This window comes from Alexandromys fortis, unplaced genomic scaffold (genome assembly GCF_014885135.2).
Source record: "Alexandromys fortis isolate MF-2015 unplaced genomic scaffold, M_Fortis_MF-2015_v1.1 scaffold_3, whole genome shotgun sequence".
NCBI lineage: Eukaryota > Metazoa > Chordata > Mammalia > Rodentia > Cricetidae > Alexandromys > Alexandromys fortis.
The window spans coordinates 5,765,192-5,777,825 of record NW_026067909.1 but is presented as its reverse complement, the minus strand read 5'-3'; the positions used below and the strand labels follow the sequence as shown (position 1 = coordinate 5,777,825).

The 12,634-nt window shown below is 48.6% G+C and overlaps 1 protein-coding gene across 2 annotated transcripts in view; it reads right to left on the bottom strand.

The window, feature by feature from the left end:
* Positions 1-129: 129 nt before the first annotated feature.
* Mgmt (O-6-methylguanine-DNA methyltransferase) overlaps positions 130-12,634 on the bottom strand; it is a 229,073-nt gene continuing 216,568 nt past the window's right edge. Inside the window, exons 5-6 of one of the 2 annotated variants that reach the window (XM_050137874.1) lie at positions 4,986-5,125; positions 130-403 (exon numbers count right to left, since the gene is read on the bottom strand). In XM_050137874.1, the coding sequence (XP_049993831.1) occupies positions 194-403; positions 4,986-5,125 (350 nt within the window). In that variant the 3' untranslated portion in view covers positions 130-193. The remainder of the gene's footprint in view (positions 404-4,985; positions 5,126-12,634) is intronic. The other variant, XM_050137875.1, reaches the window with a different exon arrangement.

Here is a 12,634-nt window from a genome sequence, read left to right as displayed (position 1 = left end):
AGAGAAGGGAGCCGATGACATCCACAAGGGTGGGTCGTTTCAACTCATTCTGCTGGAAAATGTAGAAACAGGAAAGGACAGCCAACTCCCGTCCCCCAGGACACATCTAGCTTTTAATATAGTGGGAACCACCACCGCACCCCCCCCCCCCCGCTTCCGACACGCCTTACAGTGTTGTCACTACAACAGCCACTCATTTCCGGCCAGATGGCTTGGAGCTGCTGGAGCCACGGGACGGCCTGAGCCAGGTCCCAGTCAGACCCAAGGCCTTGCAGGTTGGCTGCCGGGTTGGGATGCCCTCATGGGCCAGAAGCCACTCCTTCACAGCCTGCCCTCCTCCAGAGTAATTGCCAAGGGTGCCGTCGCTGCAGATCACGCGGTGGCAGGGGATGAGGATGGGGACCTGAAAAACAGGAATGCCACTGTCAGTCTGGCTCGAGGTTGAGGTCTCTATGCTACTGACAAGGTCCTGCCTGTCCGGCACTACCAGGCTGATCTCCAGTTAGCAGGTTCCTGGCATGACCGTCATGCTGGTTCCTTCAGTACCCCTACTTTGTACCCTACAGAGGCCCTGAGCGTATCCTTTGTGGGATGGACATCTGTTCTGAGGTATATAAGGGATATGGGATTCTTTGTATCAAGGTTTAGGAGGACATCGAATTGCACCTGAGGGGTGATTGAACATGTGCCCCTACTCAAGTTATTTGTATATATATATTTGTATATAGTTATATTTATATACCTGCATTTCTGAGTTCCACAAGACTTTCTGATGGCACCAATCTGTAACTAGAATCTTCAGGGATGGTGGCAGGCCCAGTTTACCCAAGGTGTTGGCAAACCATGGCTGTGAAGCTGATGCTGCCTACCTTCTGATTTTGTAAATAAAGTTTTATTTGAACACAGCCATGCCTTTGGCTGCCATCTGTGGCTGCTTTGTGAACACACAGAATATTCCCCAGTGGCCCTGCACAGGAAAAGCTGGCCAAGCCAACTTACGCTGTGCCTGTGTATTGGGAGTTTTTCTTTCCCTTTTCTTTGGGACACATGGAATCTCAACGGCACCTGTGTCTACACCTTCCCCCAGACACAGTGTCCCAACAAGGTCCGTAGACTAGGAAGTTCTTATCAGGGTTTCTGCGGCCTCCCAGCTCAGATGGTCTGAGGTACCCATTTCTATTAATCTGTGTATTGCCACATGTCTGTGGCTTACTGGTGTAAGTTCCAGCATCTGTCTCCAGGGGCTACATGGCTTCTCTTTGACTCCACCCTTCTTTCTCCCAGCATTCAGTTTTACAACAAAGCGTGGGAGATGGGGACACGATTTCCCACACCTCACACACCTTCTCCTGCTTTGACTCCGATGGCTACCGTGATGACGTGGACAGATGTCATGTATGAGTAGTTCTAAGGACTACTGGCATGACAATCGGGAAGGTGAGAGCTGACCATGCACCCGGGGTGAGAAGTGGCATTCCAGGTGTGCGCAGATGACAGCGTGTGACCTTGACAGTGTCTGACCTTGACCTTGAAAGGAGTCACGACAGGTACTGAGAATGGAACGTTCTGACTGATTTATATAAGAAAAATGAACTACAATAGTGACAGAGTCAGAAGACTGTGAGGTGACACCAACCCTTCAGCTTTGGTGGAGACAGGCATGCCACTCCATCTGATCTTGCCGACTCTGAGATGCATATTCCACCACTTTCCTGGATAGCAGGTCTGACCTCTCAGCTTTGACGTTTTTTCTTCCCTCTCAAGGGATTATGGGATTACAGAGTGAGCACCAAGCACACCTCTCTCTGCTTCCTTCTGTGGATCAACGCACAGTCGAGGGACTGCCGGCACAGAATGCAGGTGGATGGGTGACGTACTCACACAGCTCACCTCCAGAAATGGACGTCAGGCTAGCAACAGTTCCTTGCTGGGGCTCCAGTAAGATTTACTGGGGCTCCATCCATGGCCATATCTGAAGGACCCGTACCACTGCTGCCCTCTTCTTGACAGCCCCTGCTGCAGGCAATGCGATTGCTAGCGATACTCAAGGAGCCTGTGGTATTACAGCTTCATTGAAATCTTCATGCTGTGAAATCTAATTTGTCCAATACCCGGATCCATCACTCGCGCAAGCCCTTTCTCAACTGCTATAAAACTTCCAAACCCATAGATTTGTCTCCAACAAAAATAACATGAAGGGGCCTTGCGATCGATAATGGAATCCCTCTGATTCTGGAACTGGCTGAATATTTCTTCCAACTTTGCCTTTGTTCTTCTGGGCAGAGGCCACAAGGGAGAAAGCTTGTTTTCACTCGCAGCCTCATCAATACCTAAATCCTGGTGAACGAGTGACACCGAGAAGTTGTAATCAATAGCTCCCGGTGCGTTTTTTTCTTCTGGTCAAATGGTTCAGCTCCACTGACAACCCTGACACTCAGAACACGATGCTAAATCTTTATCAACAGCCATCTGGGTGAATGGCAGAACAGGACTCGGGGGTCATCGGTGCTCAGGGCAATCTGCGAATAAACTAACTCCTCAGGAATGTGTTTGTTTAGAAAAAGGTGGGAAACTCCCTCAGCTTGTATTGATTGCCTCTGAACTACATTTAGCAAATTGTGTCTGAGGATGTGGCAGAAGGGGGTTCTGTGAGTGAGCTAGTGTGTGTGTGTATGTGTGTGCGCACACATGCGTGTGTGCACATGAAAAGTCATTGGTCCTGGGCATCCCTTATTCAGGGTGGTGTGGCACCCTCCAGAGGTTGCCCAGTCTCCTGGCAGGGCCAGTGAGTCTCACTTGAAAAACTTAGGAGAAGCTGAGTTCCTGGATGGAGGAAACTCCCACCCTGCAAAAGGCATCTCCTGTTCTTGAGGTGGCTAACCCAGCAATGGCCAGTTGTGAGGCCACATGGCATGAGGTTCCTGCCAGCCACCAAAGCAATGATGTGAGGTGAGGCCTCCAGTGCCTGGGGCAGTCTACACCTTTCTACCCCTCCTCTCGTATTTGTGAATAGCACTGCTTAGCCAAAACATGAGAACTTTATTCTCTATAAGCTTATGCCAAATTGGCGGCTTTGGGGTAAGGAGGACATATACAGCCACCCCACCTTGGACCCTGTCCTCAGTGGTGCTGAGGATACCACCAACACAGGCAGCAGGCAGAACCTACCACTGTCCAGGCCTTTTCTCCCTCAAGTCTCATTAGCCCCTTCTCATACTCGTTTCTAGGGTTGCTTGATGGAGACTCATCACCAAAGTGGATACGGTATGTGTCCCAGTGGGTACCCTGGGCAGCTGAGCTTGTTCTTAAAGCACAGATGTTAGCTGCACTCTGAGCAGAAGCTGTGGTGTTGGTGCCCACTGATAGGACCATCTTCATCATCATGTGAGTACACACGGGAAGCTTGGAAAACAAAACAACTCAGTTCCTAACTTGAGTGTGGCTAAATACCAAACCGTTCGTCCTGCGGCAGGAGTCACCTGGGCAATGGCAACACCTCCTCCTCAGCCTCAGGAGGGATTAAGACCCGGGAGTGTGGTGCAGAGAGACCTACTCCATTCAAAGGCCAGGACCGTTGGTGTGTGTTCAAAACAGTAGCTGCAAGGGTGCGGTAGGAGAAGGGTGGAAAGCGTTGGCCTCCTCTGTTCTCCAGGGGCATTAAACGGAGTCACAGAACAAAAATGTATTGGAGCTGTTTCTTTGTCTATAACAAAATCTAATGCCTCATGGCCAAGCATGGTGATGAATGGCTTTAGTCCCAGAACTCAGAAGGCAAAGACAGGTACCTCTAGGACTTCCAGCCTGGTCTACAGAGAGAGTTCCAGGTCAACCCCAGGGCTCCATAGAGAAACCCTGTCCAATATAAAAAAAGAAAAAGAAAAATCTAATGTGTCAAAATCTAGCTGTGGCCCAGAAATGGTGGCTGACCAAAAGGCAGGAGACAAGTTTTGCTGGGAGACCGCAAAAGTCATCCCCAAAGCCAGGTGTGATACATACCCCTTTAACCTTAATAACTGGGGGGGAAGAGGCAAGAGGATCTCTGTGAGTTTGAGGATCGCTTGGTCTACATAGTGACTTCCAGGACTTCCAACGCTACACAGAGAAACCCCTTCTCAAACAACAACAACTACCCACCAAAGGAGGCTGAGACTGTCCGATTCATCAGCGTCCCTTCCAGACAGGGTACACTTCTGACCAGGTGGCATTTTTCTGTCATGTTAGAGGCCCGCACAGCCTTGTCAACACGACAGCACACCTATACTGGCACAGAGAAGCTGCTCGGGACATTTAGGGAACCTGGAGGCAGTCAGTGCCTTCTTGCTCATGCAAGGCCCACAGGCCTGCAGGGCCTTGGCCTGGACTTTAGCTGTTCCGGGGGAACCAAAATACCCACTGTAATGTGGAACTACAGGCTGTCTCTAAAAGCGTCACCTTCTTGTGGGCTGGGAACTTGGAGCTCAATAAACTCTGACAGATTTGCAGGAAGGAACATAAATAAACGCTGATGCATTCTGGGGGAAGAGCCGTTCCCGGCGGAGCTGACACCCAAGGACAGTAGACATCTATGATGCTAGGTGTCACATCTCCTAGGCTCATCATACCCCAGAGACCCAGGGAGATGGGGTTGTACTGTTTCACCAAAAACCTTCTCAGAAGGCTGGTGCCACATGGGCAGGCCTCTTGTCTTCTGGACATACGGCTGCATTTCCAGTGGGTGGAAGAAAGCCACCACTCACCAGGCACCCAGTGTGGGGACTAGCCAGTGGGTAGTGAATGAACGGACAGGCTGCCCTCTTGTCTGCTTGCCACTCTCCAAGGACTCATGTGGCCGGGACACGAGGGTCGGTCCCTCTCCCAGGAGTTGCCTCCACACCCGGCCACATAGCCTCTGAAATACATTTATTCAAATGACACTCGGCTCCCAGAGTGGTTCAAAACCCAGCAATGGCAGGTATCCAGCCTGCTGGCCATCTGCGGGAACTTACTGGATTGCTCCTCATTGCTCCTCCTACTGCGCGAGCCGCTTTGGGGTTGCCTGCCAGGGCTGCTAATTGCTGGTAAGAAACCATTTCTCCGAATTTCACAACCTTCAGCAGCTTCCATAACACCTGTCTCGTGAATGAATCTGAAAGAAAGAAAACAGAGTGACGTGATTTGGACCAACGGCTCCAGCGGCTCAGATATAAATAGCTGCCAGTTCCCCAGCAGAAAATACAATGACACAAATAGAGGTGTTATACTCAATTAAAACACAGGCCTCCACACAGCACCCTGTCACGGTGGCACAGGCAAGGAGAGCTGGGAGGGAGCGGGGCACAAAGCAGGTGGGCCTCGGAAGGCTTCCCACATCTTTAATTTCTTTCCATCTTCCTCGTGGTCCATGTGGAGCTGTGTGGGATGCTCTTTCTGTGAGCGGGCAGGCACGCATTTGCACACAGTTCAATTAGCAAGCCTGGGAGCCCCTGCTGGCCCACCTACGTGGAAGTCCTTTGGGCTGCTGGTTCGTTTCCAACTTCAGGTGCGACGCAGGAGGAGGAAGTCTCCAGGGATGGGATGGGACACTCTTCTAGCTGTCAACACCCAGCAGTGGGCAGGACTATCCCCAGGGCTGCTCTGAATGCCAGTATGCCCAGGTTGGGGTGACCCTGGCTGCAGGCATCTTGACTGAGCAGTGCGGCAAAAATAAAGCACCTCTCCCGTTTCCTCTGACCAGCCACATCAAGCGCCATGCATTTTGTGACTGCAGCAGACATGGCTGGGCGCGAGGCATAGCCAGCTCCCTGTTGCCTCTGGGTTCTGGAATCATTCCTTACAATGTACCTTAAAGAGGGCAGAAGCCCAGGCAGAAGGATGAGTCTGGTGTCAATGGATTCCTCTTGTCTTCCTGAGGGGACACACAGGCTGGGGAGCAGGGAGGCCAAGCCATATCCACCATCCCTGGGGCTACAAGACTTGGGGCAGGAGTTTCTGATGGGAACAACAGAGAGGAGGGGAGGGCTCCAGGGGCAGAGACACATCAGGGAGTGTGTCCTCCTCCACAGTGCTGGCCACATGTGGTGCCAAGCTGGCGGGGAGTGTGATTCGGTCCTTACAGGAAACACACCCTTACATGCATGTTAAATAATAAAAATCACTTCTTAACTGAAGGGAATGATAATCACTTCACTGGAGGAAAAAAAAAACCCTGTTTAGTCTTTATTATAACATTAAGCAAATTAAACATCAGCATAATCCAGGTGATACTAGAAAAGGGTCATCAAAGAAATTAACTTTGTTGTTCATTAATTTACATGGATTAGTAGAGGGCACAGACACAGCGAATGTGCTCTAGTTTTTTTTATGATATAATTTCAAACTGTACAGCATTTGTGGCAGGAGGGTGACTTTGGGGTTAATCAGACTGATTTGTCCTTTTAATTGCTTTCTATTCAAAGAAAATTCATTAGATAATGTTCTCTTCAAAATTCATGAATCAATTTAACTGAAGAAACCGCATTAACGGCTCTGGGTTCATTAACACATGCCGTTTGAGTGGCTGGGTGCTGGGAGGGTTTCCTTAGGCAAACAAGCTCTGTTTACTGTCTTGCCCTCTGAAAGGGGCTCCGAATCACCTTGCTAATCGTACTTATTGTTACTGTTGTCTGAGAAAATCAAAGGAAGCAGGCAGAGGAGGAGAAGGCTGGCAGGCTGGGGCACCCTGAGAAAAGCTTCAAGGAGCTGCACGGGGAGGGAGCAGAGGAAGCAGCCCCATGCTGCAGGAAGCAGGAGCTGCCCGGCCTTCCTCAGAGGGTGCAGACCCGGTGGGCTTTCGCCGCCCATGCTGTGGCCCAGAGAGAGGGCTGTGACTGATATTTCCAGAACAGCCTAGCACTTTAATAACCTGCTGGGATTAAACCAAGGGACAGCCTAACTGGAGCAGGTATGACTGTGAGAGACACTGGCATTTACACAATGGTGGCTCCCAGCCACGGGGTCTCCGACCATGGACTGTCAGGTCACCGAGCATCTTTCTCCCCAGGTGGAAAAGCATCTGGAATGAAAAGTCTATGTGTTCAGATACCAGTATAGAATCTCAAACATGTTCGGCTTTCTAATACTTGTTTTTATTTTATACGTAAGTTTACTTGCATGAGTGTACATGTACCACATGCATGGCTGGTGCTCATGGAAGGCAGAAAAGGGCATTGGGTCCTCTAGACTGAAGCTGCAGGCTGTTCCGAGTGCTGGGAATCAAAACTGGGTCCCCTGAAGAGCAGCGAGTGCTGTTAACCACTGAGCCACCTTGACAGCCTCAAGATCAGCTTTGCTGTCAGTTTATCCCTGGAAACTTTCTGTTTTTATCATCTTTCCCAGACTGGCCTTCAACTTGTTAGGTGGCCTTGAATTCCCAACCCTTACATTTCTATCTATTAGTATAGAATTACGACAAGCACATCACCGCGTCCCATTTTATACTGGGGATTGAACCAGGCACTCTATCAATGCAGTTGCATCCCCAGGCCTGGTAACTAGCTCTTAACCAGTCCACGGTTCACACAGGGCAACAGCCAGGTGGTTTTCAACCTTCCTAATGCTGCAACCCTTGAATACCTCGTGGTGTGCTAACCCCCAACCATAAAATTATCTTTATTGCTACTTCATTGCTGTAATTTTGCTACTGTTATGAATTGTGATGCAAATATGCAACCCCTGCGAAAGGGTCGTTTTTGACCCCAAAGGGGTTGTGACCCACAGGTTGAGAACCACTGCACTAGGCAGTCTGGCTCAAAGAAAGCAGCGTTTCGTAATCAAGCACATCCTTTTTCAAATGTATCTGAAACCGCTTCTTCACTCTGTAAGGAGCAAATGCACTCACTAGTGGAAGCCGCTCTCAGAGACAGGCCTCTAACCAGACCTGGGCGCAGTGGAGATTTGCTTGCATCTACACGCGAGGAAGGGGCTGGCACTTTTGCGTTAAGAACCGGTTTTCAAATGTATGCGGATCTGCTCACATGAGCTCAATGGGAATGTGGAAAACACGGTTTCTGAAGGTTGATGTGGCTACATAAACCCTCGGTGGCTGGCCGAATCATGTTAGGTGACCCAGTGAAATCCAACCTTCCCCCGGGGTGGCTCTCCACACAGTAAGTAAGCCAGCAACCCCAGAGCTATGGGAAGGAGTCCCTGCATGTTATAGTGCGGTGTTCTTCAAGCTCGCCTGTCTCTCACGGCTCTTCTGAAGGCTTCCTCTCTCCAGCAAGCTCCTCTGCCCCAGGACTTTGTCAGGCTGATGCAGCCCGGGTCAAAGCTCTGCCAGAGGCTGCCCTGCCTTTCAGAGTCCCTCTCTGAAGGACATGGCTCTGGTGGCTTGTGCATATAATGAAGCCACCTAGGCGGAAATGAGTTATTTATTTAATACCACCTGGACTCGAGCTCATCAGAAGCGGAATGGACGCTGCTTTCCAGAGTGGCGCTGTGTTGTAGACACGGGGAGTTTCAGACGTATGCTAAGGGAGTGGGAAATACAGCCTTAAAAGGAAACGCCATCTCCACTCCTGCACTCAGACCCATGAATGAAGCTCAACTACTTCTGAAAAGGGAGACCCCACACCAGGATGTGGTGTGAGGAGGCAGTGGTCTGGCTCCGCCCACCTTCCTTCTGGAGCCCCTCCCTTTCTACCAAGCATTGCAGGTGCTGCTTTGACATCCCAGGTCTCTCTTCTGCACCACTTGAGTACGGGACAACCACAGGGCTGGCCTTCAAGGCGCGGCTCAGGCCCTACCCTTCCCCTGGAGCCTGGTTTATATGTCCAAGGGCAGTCCACACAGCTCTGACTTCCATAGGAGATGCCTCTTTCAGCGCTGAGCCTTGAGTTCATCCTGGACCAAGATATTAGGAGGGCAGAGGCACAGGTGCCTTACACAGGGTCCTGCCCAGGGAGTGTTCCCTTGGCAGTAAGAGGTAGCTTGAAAGAGACTCTACCGAGGCTGGCACAGGCCACAGTCATTTGCACTCACAATGCACAAGCTTCAGAGGCAGCCAGAGTGAGCTTTTGAGACATGAAGTTGAAATACAGGTTGGAAGGAAGTGGGCTCCGGCTCCAGATCACACTTGCCTGGTCCCTCCTATTCAAAACCTTTCTGGAACCCTGCAGATGTAGACAGCAGCTTAGTGAGGGGGAGCTGTGATACCAGAAGTCAGGAGATGGGGAAACATCAAGATGATGAGCTGTAATAGATTCTTTCCATCTCAGGCTTGGCTTGCTATAGTTCTTGCACTGGGGAGAAAGGAACCCATTGACAGCCAGAAGAAGAGGGGGATCACCACTGTCCCCCCAAATGCTATGTTGATGCTGGAATATGGTGGGCCCAGGAACCTGCATCTTGAAAAGCAGCTGCCCCTTTCTGGTGGCAACAGGTATGAAGGTAGGCAAAAGCCCTTGTTTTTCCTCCCTTTTGTCTTTCTGCTGCTCGGCCTGGATCTGAGCTCAGGCATGAGGAGTCTTCAGTAGAACTTGAACAAAGCCCAGCTCGGGTTCTAAGGCACTGAAAAGGGAGTCCAGAGAACTGGAAAGCACCAGGGGGACTGTGGAGAAGGTTTTTTTTTTTTTAAATTCCATTTTATTTATTTATCTGGAGTGCGCCATGGCTTAGCATCTCATCACATTCAGGATGGCCAGACTGTAATCCAGAATTGCTGAGTATGTGCTCGTGGTTAGAACCACGTCTGATGCCTAGGGAGAGGTGAGCCATGCTGGGGCTGACGCTGATGCTGGACTCATTTGATAAAACCTGAAAGGATGTGTTAAGTAGATGCTGCAGGAAGGGGAAAGGCTCTCGAAACAAATGGAAAGCAGAAGGTCTCAGCAAAGAAATGACCAAGAAGAAAGAATGTTCACAAGAATGACCAAGAAGAAAGTTTAGCCCCAAAGTGTCAATAACCTGACTTAGAAATTGCTCTTCATGGGACTTGTATGACAATGTGCGAGGAAAAGGCCAAGGATCTGCGGACAAGCCAAGAGCATCCCTACCCAAGCTCTGGGAAATTCTATCTAGAGCAACACAAGTCTCCAGGAAGAATTGAAGATTCATGGGACACGGTCAAGTGATCTAATACTCTTGTTGGATTACCACTAGGAGGAGAGAGAATGTGGAATAGAAAAGAACTTAGCAGCGTTCAAAGAGCAGAGTAAACAGCAAATAGGACATACTCCGAGAAGCTCAGCTCAAGTACAGCCCACCCAGACTGCTGAACGCTAAAAACAGAGAAGCCCGAGGAGAAAGAACTCATTCTGCACAGGGTAGCAACATGAATGGCCATAGGGTTCTATCGGAGACACTGGGTATGAATGGCCATGGGGTTCTATCAGAGACACTGGGTATGAATGGCCATGGGTTCTATTGGAGATACTAGGCCAGAGCAGCATTTTCAGCACACAAAAGGGAATATTGACAACTCAGAATTCTTTATTTAAAATGTCCCCAGGAATGAAACTAGCATATGAAGAAGGTTTCAGGTAAAAGAGAAAAGCTGAGATCACCCTCTGCCAAGAGCCCCCATCTTCAGTGAAAGGAAGAGACAGCAAAGGGAACCTGGGACTATTACAAGGCCAGCAGGATAGCCAGATATGGCGAAGAGGCCTGATTTTTTTTTTTTTTTTTTTGGTTTTTCGAGACAGGGTTTCTCTGCGGCTTTGGAGCCTGTCCTGGAACTAGCTCTGTAGACCAGGCTGGTCTCGAACTCACAGAGATCCGCCTGCCTCTGCCTTCCGAGTGCTGGGATTAAAGGCATGCGCCACCAACGCCCGGCAAGAGGCTTGATTTTAGCTAGTGAGAAGGCTGAAAGATCCTGGGCTATGCAGCAGGATCATGTCTCAGAATAAAGTAGGAAAGGGCTGGAGGTGTGGCTCGGATAAAGCATTTTCCTAGCATTCAGGAGCCCCACCCCGAGTTCCCTGTCCCGCACCATCAATTAACCAGCAATATGCAGGGTGGAGACACAGGGAGCACATGGCTAGACAGCAGACTACTCATTCTTAAGGAGAGTTTTTTTTTTTAAATTGACAACTGCAAGTATCAATGGTCACAAAGAGCTTTTGACATACCCAGGCATAAGATACAAGGCGTTAGGCCACTGGGATAGAAGGTCCTACACCTGTGCTGAGAGGTGACCAGGGCAGTGTGTCTCTTCTGTCTGACCTGGAACCAAACCCTGCTTCTCCTCCTTCCTCAGATATGAGGGTCTCTGTGGGGATGAGGTCTCTATACCCCACTCAAAACAGTAAAAGGTTGATTTTAACTTGACTGGAAATGAGTGTTGCAATCTCTGTAGCAGCCAGGAGAAAAAAAATCTACAAAAAGGAGAGAGAGTAAGAAAGCATATAAACAAAATTAAAACTTTCAGTGTTGGTAAATTAGCCCCAAATTAGGGCGGGGGGAATAGAAAAGGGGTACAAAGAAATCGAGAACGAATAAATGCGGAACCCAAATCCAAACATCACTAACTGCATCAAGTAGATGTGGTTTAAGCACACCAATAAGAAAACTGGTGGGGCTGGAGGAGAGAGCTCAGGGGGTAAAAATACTTGCTGCCCTTTCAGAGGATTAGAATTTGGTCCCAGCACCCAGGTCTGATGGCTCACAACAATCTGTAACTCTACTTCGATGGGGTAGGGAACTCTCTTCTTGGCCACTATAGGCACATATGTGCACATAAACATAAATAAACATGAATCTTAAAGGAAAGACAGAGACTCTTGGTACAAATAAAAGCAGTAATACCCACTGTCTAACAGAAACCCACTTCAAATGAGAGCTATAGGAAGGACAACAGAAAACTAAGAAGCCTTAGAAGCAAAGAATGTTTCCAGGGGGAAGTTTTAAAAAGCAACACGAGGAGGCAGAGACCTCCACTGGACCAGATGTTATGACTCAAATGGACTTAACAGACATCTATAGAACATTTCATCCAAACATTTTAAAAAAGAATATACGTTCTTCTCAGCACCCCATGAAACCGTCTCAAAAATTGACCACATACTAGGTAACAAATCAAACCTCAACAGATACAAAAAGTGGAAATAACCTCATGTAGCTTATCAGATCACCATGGCTTAAAATTAGGATTCCACAGCAACATTAATTTCAGTAAGCCCACAAACGTGAAAATTAAACAGTGCTCACTTGAATCATCAATGGGTCAAGGAAGAAATAAAATACTTCCTAAAATTCAATGAAAACGACCACACAACATACCCAGATTTATGACACAATGAAAGTAGCATTAAGAAGAAAATTCATAGGACTAAATGCCTACATAAAGAAGCTGGAAAAATCCCACACTAGTGAGTTAAAAGAACACCTAAAAACTCTAGAACAAAAAGAAACAAACTCACTTAGGAGGACTAGACGACAGGAAATAATCAAATTGAGAGCTGAAATCAACAAAATAGAAACAAAGAAAATTGTACAAAGAATCAACGAGACAAATGTTTGGTTCTTTGAGAAAACCAACAAAATAGACAAACCTTTATCCAAACTAACCGAAAGGCAGAGAGAATATATCCAAATCAACAAAATCAGAAATGAAAAGGGGGACATAACAACAGACACGGAGGAAATCCAGAGAATCATTAGGTCATATTTTGAAAACTTG